This window comes from Felis catus, chromosome A3 (assembly GCF_018350175.1).
Source record: "Felis catus isolate Fca126 chromosome A3, F.catus_Fca126_mat1.0, whole genome shotgun sequence".
Lineage (NCBI taxonomy): Eukaryota > Metazoa > Chordata > Mammalia > Carnivora > Felidae > Felis > Felis catus.
Window position 1 is genome coordinate 12,816,157 of NC_058370.1, and position 19,801 is coordinate 12,835,957.

The 19,801-nt window shown below is 52.5% G+C and overlaps 1 protein-coding gene across 1 annotated transcript in view; it reads left to right on the forward strand.

Moving 5' to 3' along the window:
* The window catches only part of PREX1 (phosphatidylinositol-3,4,5-trisphosphate dependent Rac exchange factor 1), a 184,461-nt gene that overhangs the window by 74,766 nt on the left and 89,894 nt on the right, over positions 1–19,801 (forward strand). Inside the window, 3 exon segments of the mRNA XM_023251134.2 lie at positions 4,487–4,558; positions 9,418–9,540; positions 16,316–16,420. Of these exon segments, the coding sequence (XP_023106902.2) occupies positions 4,487–4,558; positions 9,418–9,540; positions 16,316–16,420 (300 nt within the window).

Consider the following 19,801-nt stretch of genomic DNA (forward strand, 5'->3'; position numbering starts at 1 on the left):
GAGGCTGGAGGCTGGCCTTCCCAGCAGCGGCGTTGCCCTGCTGAAATATCCCCTAGGAGCTCCTGTCCCCTGTCCCTGTTGTCCTTTAAAAGGGAAGGCCAGCAGGCTTCTAGCAGGCTACCAAGTGGCTCGAGTTGAGGCTCCTGCTGTGTGTCAGACACACTCCATCCCTTCCTTTGGTTTTTGAGTGTTTGCTGTGTGCCAGGCACTCCTCTCAGCCCCTGAGATACAGCTGGGTCAAGAGAGGCAAGCTCCTGGGGCACCTGGGTGGCTCAGTGGGTTGAGCGTCCGACTTCGGCTCAGATCGTGATCTCACCGCTCGAGAGTCTGAGCCCCGTGTCGGGCTCTGTGCTGACAGCTCAGAGCCTGGAGCCTGCTTGGGATTCTGTGTCTCCCTCTTTCTCCGCCCCTCCCCTGCTCATGCTATGTGTCTCCCCTCTCTCTCAAAATAAGTAAACATTAAATTAAAAAAGAGAGAGAGAGAGAGAGAGAGAGAGAGAGAGAGAGAGAGACAAGCTCCCTGAGGGCAGCTCACTTAATCCTATTATATTCTAAAAGGTAGGACAGTATTGCTATGATCCCCAGTAGTAAACTGAGACTCAGAGAGGGTAATGCATTTTCCTGAGGTTACACGGCAGGAAGGTTTTTTTTTTTTTTTCAATATATGAAATTTATTGTCAAATTGGTCTCCATACAACACCCAGTGCTCATCCCAAAAGGTGCCCTCCTCAATACCCATCACCCACGCTCCCCTCCCTCCCACCCCCCATCAACCCTGTTTGTTCTCAGTTTTTAAGAGTCTCTTATGCTTTGGCTCTCTCCCACTCTAACCTCTTTTTTTTTTTTTTTTTCCTTCCCCTCCCCCATGGGTTTCTGTTAAGTTTCTCAGGATCCACCTAAGAGTGAAACCATATGGTATCTGTCTTTCTCTGTATGGCTTATTTCACTTAGCATCACAGTCTCCAGTTCCATCCACGTTGCTACAAAGGGCCATATTTCGTTCTTTCTCATTGCCATGTAGTACTCCATTGTGTATAGAAACCACAATTTCTTTATCCATTCATCAGTTGATGGACATTTAGGCTCTTTCCATAATTTGGCTATTGTTGAGAGTGCTGCTATAAACATTGGGGTACAAGTGCCCCTATGCATCAGTACTCCCGGCAGGAAGGTTTAAACCCAAACTGTCAGTTTCCAAGCCTGACCTCCATTGTTGGATTGCGGTAAAGGTTTCATCCCAGCCATAGTCCTTTCTGATCTTGGCCCTTGCCTTAGGAGCTGGTGTAGATGACCTCACCTCACTCTTTTCATCTGTCATATGGGCTTTTAATGTAAGATGGAAAGGTGGGAAGTGTATGAAGACAGGAGGGCTTCTTAGAGGAGGTGACATTTGGCCTAAGGCCTGATGGATGAGAAGGAGCTGGCCCATGGCAGAGCTGGAGAGAAGATCCTGGTAGCAGGAACTGTATGTGCAAAGGTCCTGAGGCAGGAATGTCTCCTAGTGGGGGGAACAAACAGAATGGTAGTGGGGCTGAAGATTATCTAGGTGTGGGGTGATGGAGTGCTGGAAGGTGTGGTCAGAGAGATTAACTAGGACGAGATCATGGGGGCTTTATGGGCTGCGGAAGGACATTTGTTTTAAATTTTTTTTTTAACGTTTATTTATTTTTGGGACAGAGAGAGACAGAGCATGAACGGGGGAGGGGCAGAGAGAGAGGGAGACACAGAATCAGAAGCAGGCTCCAGGCTCTGAGCCATCAGCCCAGAGCCCGACGCGGGGCTCGAACTCACGGATTGCGAGATCGTGACCTGGCTGAAGTCGGACGCTCAACCGACTGCGCCACCCAGGCGCCCCAGGACATTTGTTTTAAAGTGTAGCGGGAAGCCAGGGAGAATTTTAAGCTGCGGATTGACATCTGATTTACCTATTTAGTAGGATCCCTCCGGCCGTGTGTGGAGAAAGGACTTTGGGGACAGTGAGGGGGAACAGGGAGGAGGTGATGGATGTGGGGAGAAGACGTTGGATTTTTTAGTGCCTGTTGAAGGTGAAGCTGAAGGCATTTGCCGATGGACAGAGGTGGGGGGGGGGGTCCCAGGGAAAGAGAGGAGTCGAGGGTGACTGGGACAATTGGGGTGTTTTCACTGGAGCCCTTGGTAGGCACAGGTGCTGTTGATCAGGCTGGGAGGAGAGCTTGGGTGGTGTGGGTTTGGAGGGGGGCTCGGGAATTAGGTTCCAGATGCCCCCAGGCACCCAGGCCGAGCTGTCCAGTCTTCAGGGGAGTCCAGGCTGGGGATGTGAACGTGCTGGGAGGACTGGGTGAGGCTGCCTTGCTGTGTGTCCCCGACTTTCCTCTCCATGACCGGCTGTGTGAGCCACCAGTGCACCACCTCCCGGGAGACCCGAGCCTGCCGGTGGCCAGGGCCCTGCGACAGCCACTGATGTCCCTCGGGTGATGGAAACGGGTCTCATAGCCGTCTGTGGAAGGCCAGCCTCCCCTGTGCCTGCCTGCCCCTGCTGTCCTCTATCCTGGGTGTCCCTTCCATCTCCCGCCGCTCGGAGCCCTCCCCGGGCAAGCCTGGTCACGCGACACGCACTCTTGATTAACCCGCAGCCGGCTTCTGCGGTGGGGACACAGTGCCGTCACCCAGGCCTCACTCGCAGAGTTGCCACTCTGTAATCAGCTGTGGCAGGAAGGGCAGCTCGCAGGCCACCCCAGCTCATCGTGGCCCTGTGGCCGTGACAGCACCGTGAAGTCATTTCCTCAGGGGATGTCACATGGCTGTTGCCGGGTCAGCCTGGGTCCAAGTCCCAGAGTGGGGCCGACCAGACAGAGTTTGCCGTGAGGGGACTGGCCTCGGTATCCCCGGGTGTGTCGGCCACCCCCCGCCCCTCCTTCAGGTCCGTCCCCCGCCACCCCACCCACACCGGGGCCAGGCTGCCGTCATTTCTCATCGGCATGGCTGCGCCCCTCCGTTCTGGTGCCCCCACTTTCACATTTGACTCCTAAAACCCGGTTCCCCACGAAAGCCACCGATATTTTGCCAAGATTTAAAAACGGAGAGACTTTGCCTTAAAAATCTTACTTTCTGGCTTCTGTTGAAAACAGATCCCAGAACACCTGGCGGTGCTGGGCCCGCCGCCTTCCCACCTGACCACGCTTGGAAGGGAGACGCGGCCGTCCCCTCCGATGGGACGTGCTTGCCGGCTCCCCACAGTCCCCGACGCTCCCCTGCCTTCGTCGTCTGTCACATCACAGGGGAGAGAAGTGATTTCTCTATTCTGAGCCCCTGAGAAAAGTGGCAGAATGGCTGTGCTCCGTCCAAACATCAGGGTTCCGGGCAGCTGTAGAAGAGAAGGAGGATGCTGTCCGTGTAGGGATATGAAGGATCTAGGGATGCTGCTGTGTTTTGGCGTGCAGAAAGGAGAAAAGTCAGAATACGTGTATGTGTGGGGCGCCTGGGTGGCTCAGTCGGTTAAGCGTCTGACTTCGGCTCAAGTCATGATCTCACAGTTCGTGAGTTCGAGCCCTGCGTCGGGCTCTGTGCTGACAGCTTGGAGCCTGGAGCCTGCTTCGGATTCTGTGTCTCCCTCTCTCTCTGCCCCTCCCCCACTCATGTTCTGTCTCTCTGTCTCAGAAATAAACATTAAAAAAAAAAAAGAATACATGTACGTGTGTGTGTATCTGTGAATATTTGTATTTGTTGCTTTTGCATAAAGATTCTCTGGAAGGTTATGGAAGACACTTGTAGTTGCGGTTCCTGTGCGGGGGATGGGGAGGAACTCGATGCCTTAGGGCCCAGTGTGTAGGAGAAGAGACTTGTCGTATTTTTGACTTTTTGTATTTTTGACTCTCGAACCACGTGAATGTGTTATGATTTAGAAGTTAAATTTTTTTTAAGTTTATTTGTTTTGACAGAGAGAGAGAGAAAGAGAGGGAGACAGTGGGAGGGGCAGAGAGAGAGAGAGAGAGGGGGAGAGAGAGAGAATCCCAAGCAGGCTCCACACTGTGAGTGCAGAGCCCGACGTGGGGCTCGAATTCATGAAACCTGTGAGATCGTGACCTGAGCCGAAATCAAGAGTCATAGCATGTAACTGACTGAGCCACCCAGGAGCCCCTGGAAGTTAAATTTTTGAGAAAGGGGGAAAAAGAGAAAGGGAAATGAATTACAGTTTTAGAGGGAGAGCGATGGGTAAGGAAGCAGATGGGGGCGCGTCTCCCTGAGGGCAGGCTTTGCGGGTGGTCTGCACAGGGCCTGGTGTGCGAGATGCTCAGTAAACGTTTGTGGACCGAATGGGGGTGAGGGATGTTCCTGTGTGTTTTTAATGCAGAAGCCGGGGAGGCTTTTCCTTACTCCCCACCCAAGTTCCTGGACCGTGGTACCTCCCGTGTCCTAGGTGGCGTTTGAACGTGTCACCCTCCTTTCAGGCCACCCCGGGGAGATCAGAGGCCTGGGTGCTCACCTCTCCCTGATTCTCTTCCCCCAGGCGTTCCTGCATCGCATCCGGCAGAACGTGGCGGACTCCGTGGAGAAGGGCCTCACAGAAGAGAACGTCAAGGTGTGGATCGCTGGGCCAGCCCCTCTGCCGCTGTGTGCCTTGCTCACCACGGCCATCCTGTCCTCCAGTCTTCTCTGTGCCAGGCCTCCTGGCGTGGAGCCAGCGGAAAATCCCTTCCCGAGCGCCCCTGGGAGCCTGGCCCCTCCAGCTGCCCTCTCGGCGGCCCTGGCCCGTGCCCCTGCACCGGGCATTGAGTGTCGAGGCAGAGCGGTTGAGCAATTGGGTCCGGCCTTCGTCTTGGCTGTGGCTGTAGGGAGTTTCGGGAGGACGTCAATAGGCCCTCTGTGTGCATGGCAGAGGCCCCCGCACTCGCCAGGCCCGGCTTTCCAGTGTGACCTCACCCTCTGGGAGGCTGCCTTTAGTTCTTGGGGCTCCAGAGTCCTGGTCCGGGGGAGAGGGGAGACAGCGTGGGGTGGGTGTCAGAGGCGGCCAACCTGGGTAGCACGTGAGGGACTTGGTCAGACAGGATGTTCTCCCCACATGTGTCGGCTAGTCTGGACAGCAGCCTTGCAGTTGATGATTCTGAGCTCAGTGTTTCGGGTAAAAAGCCGAGGCTTTAGATGCAAAGAGATGTTCAGGGTCACTGCATGGCCGGTCCCCGATGGTGCTGGGATTTCGGCATTTTATGCATGCGTGCGTTCATTCATTTATTCACTCCTTCATTCAGCAAATATTTACTGAGGACCTGCTGTTTGTTTGTCACATGTATTTATCACAGTCTGTTTCTTTATTGCGATTCAAAAATTATGATAATTTTAAATTGTAACTTATTTCAGTCTTTAAAAGATTACTTTTTTTGTGAGGTATATAACTCACATGCAGTAAAGGGTGTCGGACGTGATGCATTTTCACGTATGAACACGTCTATGTAACCATGATCCAAATGAAGACAGAGCATTTCCTGCCCCAGCAGGCTCCTGTGTCCCCCTGCCAGTAAATGCCCACTCCCCAAAGGTAACCATCGATTAGTTTTGTCTTTTTAAAATTTTTTTTATTAAAAAAAAATTTTTTTTAACATTTATTCAGTTTTGAGAGACAGAGAGAGACAGAGCATGAGCAAGGGAGGGGCAGAGAGAGAGGGAGACACAGAATCCGAAGCAGGCTCCAGGCTCCGAGCTGTCAACACAGAGCCCAACGCGGGGCTCGAACCCACGGAGTGTAAGGTCATGACCTGAGCCGAAGTCAGACACTTAACCCACTGAGCCACCCGGGTGCCCCTCAATTAGTTTTTTTTTTAATGTTTTATTTATTTTTGAGAGAGAGAGAGGAGAGCATGAGTGGGAGAGGGGCGGAGAGAGAGAGGGAGTGAGAATCCCAAGCAGGCTCCACCCTGACAGCACTGAGCCCAACGTGGGGCTAGAACTTACGAACTGTGAGATCATGACCTGAGCCGAAGTCAGATCTCAACGGACTGAGCCACCAGGTGCCCCAGTTATTGATTAGTTTTTCACTTTTATACGAAAGTGAGCTTTTTCACGTCTGGTATCTTTTCTCACTGTTACGTGTGTGAGGTTTGCCCATGTCGTCATGCGTAGCTACGATCCGGTCTTTTTCATTGCTGGGTAGTAATCCATAGTGCAAGTGTCCCATAATTTACCATCCGTTCCCCTGTGGATGGATATTTGAGTTATTTCCAGTTTGGGGCTTTTATGACCACACAGGCTGTCATTTCTTTTGGGTACACACTCGGGAGACAGATGTTCATTTTGAAATTTACAGCCGTCCCTTGAGGTGAGTGTAGTACATAGTGTGATCTGTACCTATCATATCTGTCCTCAACGTAAGCGGATCTAACCGTGTGCACTGGACAAGATGGGAGGGAGAAAAATAACCAAATAGTGCAGGTGATTCTTCCAGCCACCTCACATGATGAGTGTGCCCTCCAGGGCTAGGCAGAGGAGGAAGGGCAGAGACTGAGGAATGGTCTCCAGCCCAGCCTTCCCTGCCCACCCTCAGGCCATCTCCCTCTGTAGACTTTCTGGTACATTCCAAAGGTCCATGGGGTTGGTCTTCATTCCTTGAGGTCTGGACTCACCTGTCACCTTGTCAGCAGGGCTGTCCACGGCCCTCTGTCCCACCCTGGGACTCTCTTCCTGTTTTCCTTTGGTCTTTAGTGCTTCTTACCCCCTAGAAAACTCTGTTTTTTTGTTTTTGTTTTTTTAAATAGGCTTCACGCCCAGCATGGAGCCCAACGTAGAGCTTGAACTCAAGACCCTGAGATCAAGACCTGAGCTGAGATCAAGAGTTGGACGCTTGGGGCGCCTGGGTGGCTCAGTTGGATGGCCACCTCGGCTCAGGTTACGATCTTGCGGTCCGTGAGTTCGAGCCCCGCGTCAGGCTCCCTGCTGACAGCTCAGAGCCTGGAGCCTGTTTCAGATTCTGTGTCTCCCTCTCTCTCTGCCCCTCCCCCGCTCACACTCTGTTTCTCTCTCTCTCAAAAATAAATAAACATTAGAAAAAAAAAAAAAGGAGTTGGATGCTTAACCAACTGAGCCACCCAGGTACCCCCTGGACGGTTAGCATCCGACTTCTGCTCAGGTCATGATCTCACGGTTCGTGAGTTTGAGCCCCTCGTTGGGCTTTTCTGCTGTCACCACAGAGCCCCCTTCAGATCCTTTGTCTCCGCTCTCTTTGCCCTTCCTCCCCTCATGCTGTCTCTCTCTCTGAAAAAAAAAAAAAAAAAAAAAACATTAAAAAACAAACACTTGTTTTGGTTCTTTGTTTATGGCCTGTCCCCTTCCATTAGAATGTCACCTCCATGAAGGCAGGCACATGTCTGTTCCCTGCCGTATCCCTGATGGCCTCTAACAGTGCCTGGCACACAGTAGGTGCTCAGTCAGTCAGTATTTGCTGAATGAATGAATAAAAACCCCAGAGGGAACTACAAACCAGTTGTAACACTGGTTACCCCTGCTGTGGGCCCCAATAGGATGGGTGGGAGGAGGGATTTCTCGCTGGATTCATTTTACTGTGTTTTAGTTTTTGAAACATCTGAGGACCTTCTTCAAAATTAAATTAAAAAAAAATGTACCTCTTTTCAAAAAAAAATTTTTTTAATGTTTATTTTTCACAGAGAGAGAGAGAGAGAGAGAGAGAGAGAGGGAGAGAGAGACAGAGCATAAGCAGGGGAGGGGCAGAGAGAGGGGAGACAGAGAATCCAAAGCCGGCTCCAGGCTCCGAGCTGTCAGCACAGAGCCTGACGCGGGGCTCGAACTCATAAACTGCAAGATCATGACCTGAGCTGAAGTCGGATGCTCAACCGACTGAGCCACCCAGGCCCCCTCACCTCTTTTTTTTTTTTTTTTTTTTTTTTTAAGGGAAAGAGGATTTATGCAGTTCAAAAGGACCTTAAGTAGATGAAAGTCTTCTTAATTCTTAGTTCTCCTTCCCAGAGGTCCCTGCAGTGACCAGCTTGACTCCTCACTCAGATAGGCTCTGCTTTCGTTCCCCTGGGGAGGAACGGCTTTTTTTTTTTTTTCTTTTGAAACACAGACGGGCCCATGCTGGAGTCTTGTTTGCAACCATGATTCCCCCCTCCCCCACACCCCCCCCCCAACTTTACAATATATATTAAGGGTCATTCCAGGATTGCATGTCCGTATATTCAGATCTGCATATTCTTCTTACGGACTGCATAGTATTTCAGTATGTAGAATTTACTTAATTATAATCAGGCCAGTTGATTCAGCTATCTGATGAGTACCCCCTTTGGCCATTTGCCTTTTCCCCAGATTTTTGCTATTGCCGACAAGGCTGCAGTGTGTCCTTGGCTCTCCACCGGGCTCTTCACCTTGGCATTATTAACACTTTGGGCCGGATAATTCTTTGCTGTGATGGGCTTTTCCCGTGTATCGTGTTTAATAGCATCCCTAGCCTCTACCTATGAGATGCTGGTAACATCCCTTCCCCACAGTTTGTGATGACCACAAATGTCCCTAGACATTGGCAAATGTCCCCTGGGGGGCCAAATTGTCCCTGGTCGGAGACAACTGATTGCCAGTTAAATCCTAAAATGTAGAATTGCTGGGTCAGGTTGTATGCGCATTTCAAACTCTGTAGATTCATTCAGGGGAAAAGGCAGCCTTATGTATTGTTTGTGCAAGTTTAGACAGCATATTGAAAAAAGATTTTTTTTAATGTTTATTTTTGAGAGAGAGCGGTGGGGGGAGGGGCAGAGAGAGAGGGTAGACACAGAATCGGAAGCAGGCTCCAGGCTCTGAGCTGTCGGCACAGAGTCTGACACGGGGCTCGAACTCACGGACCGCGAGATCGTGACCTGAGCCGAAGCCGGACGCTTAACTGACTGAGCCACGCAGGCACTCCTATGCATATTTTGAACACCCTTCCCTATTGTATATTCTTTGGCCACATCACCTGATGGGTGGATGGAAGGACCCTCATCGTTTTAAAAATCAAGTCTTCTGATCCAACATGCTCGTTGTCGACCGTGATGAAAATCGTGATGAATGTCTTAATATCTAGTTCCCTGCATGCTGAGTGTGAACCTCCCTTCTGCTGCTTAGTGGACTGCGTGACCTTGAGAATGTTAATTTATTTTGGGTCCCCGTTCTTCATCTATAAATGGGGGATGACGGTAGTTTCTGCCTCATGGAGTTACACAGAAAATTCGATGCCGTAAGTGCATGTAAAGTTCGTAGCACAGGATTAGGCGTGAATAAATGCTGGCAGTATTTTGTTTTAGTTGTTTTCGTGAGTGGCTAAACTGGCTGCAGTGTATCAGTGTGCCTGTTGCATCATATTCTCGTCTACACTGGGGGTTATGCATGGTTTTATGCTTGATTTTGCTCTCCCTCTGTGCCTTGATTAACTCTATCCTCGGGCCTCGCTTTTCCTCACAGATCCTGTTCTCGAACATCGAAGACATCTTGGAAGTTCACAAGGATTTCTTGGCTGCCTTGGAGTATTGTTTACATCCCGAGCCTCAGTCTCAGCATGAACTTGGGAACGTTTTTTTAAGATTCGTGAGTACGGTGCCCCAGCCCCTGTTGGAGCCTGTAGCTTTGGGGGAGTGGGCTTCTTCCCCGGCCTCCTCTGCAGGCCTGTCTGGGACACGGAGAGGCAGGTGGCAGGCAGGCCCAGCCTCAGCCCACAGGAGCGGGGGAAGCCGTTCGGTCCCTGCAGATCAGTGCTGTTTTTAGTTGTCTCTCCCTCCCCTCAATGCCATGTGGAGTGCGGTTCCCTTTTCCTCGGGGCTCCTTGTGGAACGACCATGTCCTGGGGTTCCCGTGACCTCCTGGCCTGGCAGGACCCTTCTGCCGCAGAATGACCAACAGGGTGGCCAGCGCCAAGAGGGTGGACCTGGGCCAGGCAGACCTGGGTGTGAGTCCCAGCTTGGCCACCCCCCGACCCACGAGGGTGTCTTGGGTTCCCACGCAGCTGCTGGTCGGAGAGGCTGATGGCTTTTCACAATAGTCTGTCTCTTCCTGCAGGATTCCCGAGTTGCTTGGAGTAGTGAGAGAATGGTTGGCGGGAGGAGGGGGTGGGCACCCTGAAACCTGACCACCACCTACTGAGTTGATGGCAAACTAGCACAGATGTTCTCTTTGTGCCGGGTGCTGTTCTCAGTGCTTCACGTATTTTAATTGATTAAAACTTCACAACAACCTTCGACAGTGTGCATCATTATTGTACTCACTTTACAAACGGGGGAACGGAGGCCCAGAGAGGGTAGATCATGATTCAAGCTCACACGGCCAGGGAATGCTGGAGCCGGGACTTGGGCCATTGTAATTTGGCCCCAGGGCTTATGTTTTTCATCACCTTACACGCTAAGTTTCCTGAAATGCATCCTAAACACCTACTGTGTGCCAGGCGCTGTACTTGGCCCTGAGGAATGCCGCTCTAAATAAGACAGATTTATTGTCGCCACCGTGAGGCTCGTAGGCTGCAGCAACGGAGGATGCCAGTACAGATGGTGACCCGGGTTACGAAGGATATAAAATACAGATGTGCGAGGAGTGACTGTGCTCGAAGTTGCTTGAAATTGGGAAGTCAGGGGCAGGATTGCTAGACGGAGCAAACAAAAACACCCATGACATCTGAGCAAATTGGCAAATGAAAGATAATTCTTTAGTGTGAGTATGTCTCATGCACTGTTTGGGACACACTTCCAGTAAGAAATGATTTGTTGTTCCTCTGAAATTCAGACTCATCTGGGTGTCCCGTGTTTTATCTGGCAACCCCGACTGCCTCAGGGCAGGCCTCTGGAGCATGGTAAAGTGGGATGATCTTGGCCGGGGGTGGGGGTGGGGGGCGGGATGTTCCAGAGGGAGACCCTCTCGAGGGCAGAGGCCCTGGACCAGGTGTGCACGGAGGGGAAGGCAGGCAGGCTGGTGTGGCCGGTGCAGAGTCAGTGATGGGGGGTGGGGGGGTGCAGGGATGCCGTGGGGGCAGATCCCATAGAGATCTCCCCCTAAGAATTGCAGGTTTGTAGCAGGGTCGTGCGGTGTGAGTGGCTCTCACCCCCTCCCTGTAGCTGTGCGATTAAGCGGATGATACGTTGGGGAAACCCTCGCAAAAGTCAGACCGGGATCTCACGCTTCCCTCTGCGACGGGGGCGGCGTCCACGTGGCCAGCCTCCGTCTGAGCCTCAGTCTTTTTGGGTGTAAAGGGAGTGGCCTGGAGCAGATGGCGTCCGTGGAGGCAGCGAGGCCCCCAGGGCCGGGCCATTGCGGGCGGCAGCCGTCACCTCTGACGATCCGTGAAGCCTCCCCGGGGGCTCGACCCTCTCCCCCAGCTGTCCCAGCTGGCATCTGTCCACCTCTCCTCCTTCACATCCCAACCCCGCAGCCGCAGGCTCCCCGCCCACCACATCTGTGTGTGCACAACTGCTTGTCCCAACAGTCAAAGCCCCACGTGGGGCCCCTGGGAGGAAATTGAAGGCTTGGGCTCTGAGCCGTCAAAAGCAGCATTTCCATATCTGCAGGGTCTGGGGCCCCGAGACACAGCTGGGATTAGGCTCCCGGCAAGGACAGGGGAGTGATGGAGCCGGGCATGGTTTTGAGGAAGGGGTGTCTCCATTTGCTAAATTTAACTTCTCCAGACCTCAAGTCCTGGTCCCCTGCCGTTGTCACAAGCTGAAGGAGAGGATGACAGAGCGGAAGAGGGGCTCGGGGGAGCCTCCCCTCGCTGCAGCCACGGCAGACATCGCTAATCAATCACAGCATTCTGCCTCGGGCTCCCTGGGGTGGGGGTGGGGCTTGAGAGTCCTCCTCACCAGTTCCGGCCAGTGCCACTCTTTGATTGGGGTTAGCGTGTGAGAATAAACAGATCTGCCTCTGCTTTCTGGCCCAGTCTTTTCAGGGTACAGATGGAAGTGGACAGGGAGACCCTGTCACCTCACCAGGCTTGGGTCCAGTTTTTCATTTTCTCCCGCCTTTCAGAGCGTGCATTTATTAGGACTGTCTCCATTGCGAGTGATGAAAACACCAATTCAAGTAGGCTCAAGCCAACAAAAAAGACTTTATGGCTCGTACAAACGAAATATTCCAGTGAGCGGGATTTAGGCGTAGCTGGATCCAGGGCCCCATATGGTGTTTCCAGGACTCGGTCTTTCTCTTTAGGCTCTGATTTCCTCTGTGTTGGCTTCATTCTCGAGGGGTGGGGGGCCGAATGCCTCACAGGGTGGCAGACGTGGCCTTTAGCAGCTTCAGGCTGACAGTCTGCCAGCTCGGCAGTGACAGTTCAAAGAGAGCCTCTCTCCACAGTAATTCCAGCATGAGTCATTGAGAGCTGTCCTTGGCCCAGCTTGGGGCACATGGCCACCGTTGCCAGGACAGGGGACTCTTTGATTGATTTGGCCTGGGTCGTGCGCTCACTTGCGGTGCCTGGGAGCGGGATGGGGTCAGTGGGCTCAGTGGAGGAGGTGGTTCCCAGGGGAAAAGTTGGGGGCCATGACCAGAACCAACAAGGGGGAATGGGTGGCGGGTGGGTAAAACCAGGCACGTCCCAGCAAAGAGCTGAGGCCGCGGCTGCAGTGGACCAGGGTCATCTAGAAGGAGCGGGAGCTGGTTTGAGGTCTGTTGGGCCCCTCTTAATTCCTCCTGCTTCCTTGCCTCCATTCATCAAGTCCTCACGACGCCTGCTCCCTGCTGGCGACTCCAGTCCGCACTGGCACTACAGCAGTGACCCCAGCCGATGCAAGCCCCGCCCCCACGGGGCTCACAGGGCAGGGGTGGATGGGGGGAGGTGGACACTGCACAGCCGAGAAGGGAGACGTACCTGAGGTCAAGGCCTACTGCGTTTCCCGGATTCTGCCTGGTGCCTTTCCCTGTCGGCCTTTTCTAAACCTGTGAACCCACTCAGCTCCCTTCCTCCCCACTTGGCCTCTCTTCTTTTCACCATCAGAGCCTACCCACCCAGTGCCCCACCCTGTTCACAGACCTGTTCACCCGCGGTCCTGACGATGGTACTGAGAGCAGCCTCAATATCAGCAACACTAATACCAGCCAAGACGTAGTGAGTCCTCGCTCTGGACCATTCGAAGCACTTACAACGTGTTCACCTGATAATCTTGCCAAACCGCCTCTTGGTGGGGAAGCCGTTATTGTCTACAATTTATGGACAAGAACGCAGAGGCTCTGAAACATGACATGCCTTGTTCAAGGCCGCAGAGCTGGCAACCTGGGAAGCCAGACCGTGAACTTGGCTGGAGAACTTGCGATTGCACGTATGAGGTTGAGGTTGATGCCGCTATGGTCTCAGGGGCTCTGGTGTCTTATCTCTGAACAGCACTAGTAGGGGCCCCCCAGTCGCTAGAGCTCCTTACATATGGTTGGGACCTCCTGCTGTCCTTCATGTGCCTGCATTCAGAGCCCAGCCCCCCCTGTAATAGGGCCCTGCAGCCCTTCTCTGCAGGAGCAGGCCTCAGGCGGGCCACTTCCTGTCACCTTCAACCAGAAAGGCCCTTTCTCTCTTCTCTGCAGCCCACGTCCCCGTGGTCCGCAGCTGAGGCCTGGCTCCACCTGTGTCTAGAGGCCTCCCTCCCTCACATCTTTTGTCCTCGCTTGGGTGAACCCCTGTGGTGCAGACCTCCTGACCAGTCTCCACTGGGGCCTTGATGGCCCCATGGGCTCACTGGAGACCAGTGGAAATGGAAAGCGTCCGCTTGGGCAGCATGTGTGCGGGGGGCGGGGGCGGGGATGCTGGGGTCCCCATTTCCCCTTCCCTGCCCTTGCGCGTCTGCAGACACTGGGTGAGGGAGATGGTCGGGGACTCTGTGTGTTTCCGTGTGCATGCAGACATTGGTGGTAGTGTTCGGAACATGTGGCTTGTGTCTTGTAACGTTTCAGGTCATTTGTGGCCGCTCCTTGGAGGTAGGCGTCAGGGCCGTTTCTCCCGGATGATCCTAACGTTGTCTGTTTTGGTGTTTTTCTCTAATATTCGTGTTTGCCCATTGTGTTGGTAGCTAATACTTTTCGAGGCATTTTGAAATATTATATAGAGTTCATCGTGTCCCACTTGTATTAAATATTAAGTTATTTACCCCACCAGCAGCGCAAGCAGTGAGAGGCTGTTATCATGTCTGTTTGGCGGATGAGGAAACCAAGGCGTAAAGAGGTGAAGCAGCTTGTGCAGGGCCACACCCGCTACTTAGGGAGCCTGGGGCTGGAGTAACTTTTTCATCATTCTCTGCAGTCCCGTCCGAGCTTTGTTTGTGGTGTTGTGGCTTGGGTTTTGTCCCCTGTTGCCTCCCGCTCCCATCCCCATCTTCGGTCAGGCCCCGGAGCTTCATGGCAGCAAGGGGGAGTTGAGAGAGGCTGTGAGACCCCGGGCTCGGGACTTGGCCTTGGTTTTCCCACGTGTGAGTGGGGCGGATCCAGTAACCACCTGGCAGGTTCCTGCGAGGACCGAATGGGTTTACCCTCTTTCCAAGAGAGTAGCGCGTGGCGTGTACTAAGTGCTGAGCACACGCTCCGTGTCGGCCAGTGGCTCCGGCTGTGGGCCCTTTGCTGTTCAGGGCGTCTGCTCAGAGGGCGCACACGGAGCCCCCACAGGCGAGCCCGGGCGGGTGGGGGCGGCTTACTGATTCTGAAACCCATCCTCTCTCCTCTCTGGTTTTCTGCTTCCTGTAGCCGCCCGTCGGCAGGATGACTGGGGGGTTTGTTTAGAAACAAGATGAGTTACTTGCTTTGTAGACCCGCCTCTTCCTTCCTCAGCTTCTTGGGGTCTCCTGCCCAACCCCCAGTGCAAGGTCAAGGCCCTTCAGCCCTTCCTGTCCAGCGGCTTTACCCAGGACATCCTTGTTTAGGGTTTGGCGGGCTGGGAAGCAGTATTGTGTGAGCCTTTTGGAACCAAGAATGTTCAGTGCAAAGCTTCCTGTTGGTCCCAGAAGCCCTGACGGATGGTTACAGACCTGGTGACCCACAGATGACCTCTAGATTGGAAAGAGTCCGACTTGGGGCTTAGGGGGTGTTTGGAGGTCAACAGAGGTATCCCCTTGCCTCAAGGCTGTCGCTGCTATGTGGCAGAGACCAGGGATCTATTTTCTCCCCCACATTCCTGAGCTTTATCTAGATTCTTTACGTTCGTATATACAGGGCATTGCACGTGGTAGGTGTTTAAGTTCAGTTATTTAGCAGGTGTTCATCGAGGGGCCTACTGTATGCCAGGCATTGTGCCAGGGTCTGGGAATACCTCAGTGAGCAAGATGGATGTGGTCCACTGCCTTCAGGGAGCGGACTACCCTGCAGAAAAAACAGATAAACAAATAATCTGAATAATTCCAGATTATACCTGGATGGCTGCTTTAGCTAGGGTAATCCAGGTGGCATTTGAGGAGGTGGAATTTTGAGTTGGAGAGTAGTCAGGCCTGGGGCATAGTGTTCTGGGTAGAGGAAATGGCAAGTGCAAAGGCCCTGAGGTAGGAATAGGCTGGCAAAGTCAAGGAGTAGATAGAAGGCCAGTGAGATGACGTCAGAGAAAGACAGGGTCACGTATCTGGCCCTTGAAATTCATAATCAAGTGTTGGGTTTCATTTGTAGTGTAATAGAATACCACTGGGTTTTTGTTTTGTTTTTTAATTTTTGTTTTAAATATTTGAGACAGAGAGACAGAACATGAGCTGGGGAGGGGCAGAGAGAGAGGGAGACACAGAATCTGAAACAGGCTCCAGGCTCTGAGCTGTCAGCATAGAGCCTGACTCGGGCCTCGAACTCATCAACTGTGAGATCATGACCTGAGCCGAAGTCGGATGCTCAACTGACTGAGCCACCCAGGCGCCCCACCACTGGGGGGTTTTAAGCAGGGGTGTGACACAGTCTGACTTGTGCTTTAATACTAAGGGTGGACACTTCTTGAGCTCCTACTATGTGCTGAAACCTTATGTTTTAACTCATTTAATTCTTATAACAACCCCATGAGTTAAGGCCTATTAATAACTCCACTGATGAGGAAACTGAGACACAGAGCGGTCAGGTACCTTGCCCGGGTTCACGCTTGTAAATGCAGAGCCGGGATTCAATCCCAGGCTGCTGGCTTGAGTCCGTGCACTTGACCCTGGGCTGTGCTGCTTCCTGAAAGGTTACTCAGGCTGCTGGGTGAAGAATGGGGACAGGAGTGGAGGCTGCGAGGCCTGCAGCGAGTGGGAGCCACCTTACCTGAAACCCCTCCTGCTGTGTGGTCGCTCAGGCTCTGGGCTAGTCCTTCCTCCCAGGCTGGCCCAGCTGTCAGCACATCTCAGAGCACCTGCTCTCCTGCCACGGGCTGTCTCCCACAGGCTCTGTCCTTGTCTTGCAGAAGGACAAGTTCTGCGTGTACGAGGAATATTGCAGCAACCACGAGAAGGCCCTGCGGCTGCTTGTGGAGCTCAACAAGATCCCCACTGTCCGCGCCTTCCTCTTGGTAAGTTTACTTGTCTTCCACTCAGCTTCGGCCTTGCGAATCCCTGGGCACGAGATAGCTTCGCGCTGACCTGTGCTGCCCGGGTCGGCTGGGCATGACAGCTGGGGTAACGCTGGGATTGCCGAACGTTTTCTGGAAAGGGCCACATTTTTGCCTTTTTGCATCATGTGCTCTCTGTCACAGTGACTCAGTTCTGCCCTGGTAGCATGGAAGCCGCCATAAATAATATATAAAGGCGTGAGCGTGGCTGTGTTCCAGGAAAGTTTATTTACTAAACAGGCAGAGGGCTGGATCTGGCCCTCGGGCCAAGTTTGCCAATTTCTGGTCTAAAGTCGTGACCCTGAAAAGAGTGGTGTCAACGGTAGTAATAATTGTATTATTAGGATTATTTAGTTATGAGTGAAAGAAAGCCCAGTTAAAATTGGCTTAAGCCAAAAAAAAAAAAAAAAAAATACATGGGTTCGCTTTTCTGGGAAGTTTAAGACCCTGGAGGGCTTCAGGCACTGAAGAATCTAGGTGTGTAAATATGTCATCAGGGACGCGTTTCTTGGTTCTGCGTTGCCCCGCCTTGGTTCCATTCTCAGGGAGGCTGTCTCCTTGGGGTTGCCAGCGTGGCCTCCAGCAGCTTTGTGCTTATACCTCTGATAACTGAGCAGCTTTAGGATAAGAGAGCTCCCCTTGGCTCAGTGGTAACAGCAAGAATCCTGGGTCTGATGCTCATTGGCTCAGCTTGGCTCAAGACCCTATCCCTGAACCAGTTGTTCTAGATGGAGGGGTTGGTTGTTGCTGATTGGCTACTTCTGGAGCTGGAGGGCAGAGTCAACTCTACCCAAACCACCGGCCCTAAGGGTGGGGTGGAGCCCGAGAGGGCGTTGGCTTGCGCTTGTGGAAGTAAGCTGGGACTAGATATGGGTCGGGCCACACCCCAGACATCCGTGATGGCCTTCGCTCTACAGGCTCTGTAGTTGCAGAGAGCTTGGCTTGTGGATGAAGGTTCTCATTTGTGACTTCCTTGGGGCTTTACCAGCCACTATCTGTTGTGTATGAACTAAGATATACATTTGCCTGCTCTGCAGACGTGCCAAATCACAGCAGTTTCGACAAGATAAATGTTTCTCTTTCATGTTAACAGTGCGGATATAGACAGTCTGGGGCTGGTATAGGGGCCCTTGTGTCAGGAGCCAGTGCCCTAGTGTGTACCCTCATCAGCACGGTGTAAGTCAACTTCTCACCACTTCCACGTTCCAGGTAGTGGGATGCAGAAGGGCGGGAAGGAGAGCCTGCCCTTCTCCTCTTAAAGGCATAGTTGCACACATCTCTTCTACTCACATCCGGGACCTAGTCACACGGCTACACCCAGCTGCAGGGAAGGCTGGGGCATGTAGCTGTGTGCCCAGATGGCAGTAATGTTGCCGTGGAAGAATACCTTGGGGGACACCGCATAGCCTTTGCCACAGGTGATTGTGATGAATCTCAAATCTTCAGCGACTTCCTAAGAGTACGTGAAAAGTGATTGATGTTCTCGTGGGTTCAAATCCTGATCTTTCTTTTTTTTTTTTTTTTTAATTTTTTAAAATGTTTGTTTATTTTTGAGAGCAAGAGAGAGAGTGCACGCAATCAGGGAAGGGGCAGAGAGAAAGGGAGACACAGCATCCAAAGCAGGCTCCAGGCTCTGAGCTGTCAGCCAAGAGCCCGATGCGGGGCTCGAACTCGCAGACTGTGAGATCATGACCTGAGCTAAAGTCGGACACTTAACCGACTGAGCCACCTAGGCGCCCCTCGATCCTTCACTTCTAAATCCCCTGCTCATTCGGTCAAAGACCAACACTCCCGCCCCCAAGTACTGTTTTATTTCCCAAGGGCACATAGAGAATAGAGCACCCAAGAGTAGAGTGGCTACGGGCCGTAGCATAAGGAGTGTTAACCACGCGCCCAGAGAGCCAACCTGCATGATAAAATTCTTACGTGTACTTCTCCCTGATGCACAGTCTCTGACAGAGTGTTTCCAGAATTTTGATTCAAAATCTATGTTTCCTTCGCTAGTGAGCTCCTGATGCTTGTGGTCCAGTTCCAGTGAGCGTCTGAGGAAAGGCAGATGGGTCAATGGATTTCCTTTTGTGTCAAGTGCCTTAGCATTCGGGGCCGATGCCGTTTGTTACGTTTCCAGTTTTGTACTTACATTCATTCAAGAGTCTGGGCCAAAAGCAGAGATGAAGTCGCGTAGCACGAGACCACACACACGCGACCCTGTTTCGGTGACCCACCTGCTGACCTTAGTCCCACAGTCCCCGCTGCCCAGGCTCTATCTAGGCCTGGCTGAGGGTCCCTCTTTCTGGGGGTGTCCTCTTGGGCTCAGCCGTGTCTTGGGAAGCGGGAAGATGCCAGGATGGTGTTTGCAAGGGTGTGGGAAGGGAAGGGCCTCGCTTTTTCTTTCCTTCCTTCCTCTCTCTCTCCTGCAGTCTTCCTGGTGCACCAGGCTGCCGTTTTCCTAGCGACAGCTGGGCTGGGCCCGATCGGGCAGGGGGAGGACACATGGAGTGCCAGCAAGCTCGTCATCTTTCCCCCTCTTTGCTGGTGTCTCCCAGCTTTTGGCCACCTGCAGGAGAGCTGTCTTGAGTCTCTGATGGAGCGTTAAGACGTTGCGAATAGACAGGCTCTGGCTTTCCGCTCACGACGTGCTGTGTGCTAGCTGAGAGATAGAATGGCGACTGCGTCATTCTGTGACTCAGTTTTCTTGTCGGTAAAATGGGGGTAATGTGTTCATTTGCTCATTCATGCTAAGTGCTGGGGAATAGCAGTGACCAAGGCAAGAAAAGTCCTCCCTCTCGTGGAGCAGCTATTCTAGTAGGAGAAACTTATGTGATTGTCATGTGGTATGACATCCCCCGGAAGAAATAGTCCCCGTTAAGGATGACAGGACGTTTTGAGGGAGTTAAAAAGAGAGAGCGGCAAGGAGTATGTGGGAGGAAAGCATTCCAGGTAGAGGAATCGTAAGTCCCAAGGCCCTGAGGTAGGAGCCTGTTTGAGAAATAGCTAGAAGCCAGGCTAGCTGGAATGGAGAGTATGGGAGGAAGTGAGATCAGAAGGAGGGAAAAGGCTAGATAACGAAGGAGCATTTGGATAATGGAAGGGATCTGAGGTTTATAAAAAGCTTTTTTATTGCGCATACACGTAGTAAATGCACTCACCCGAGTCGGTTCTGTGAAGGAGGAGAATTTAGAGAGATAATTCGCCGAAGTTCTTCCCATTGTGCCCGGAGTGTGATCTTGCTGGAATAGTGAATGGCAACTCAGTGTGTGTTTGCTTCTTTTTTTTTCTCTTAAATGAAAATAAAGCGAAACAGGAATTTGGAGTGTTTGGGGGAGAAGTGCGGTTGGCAGC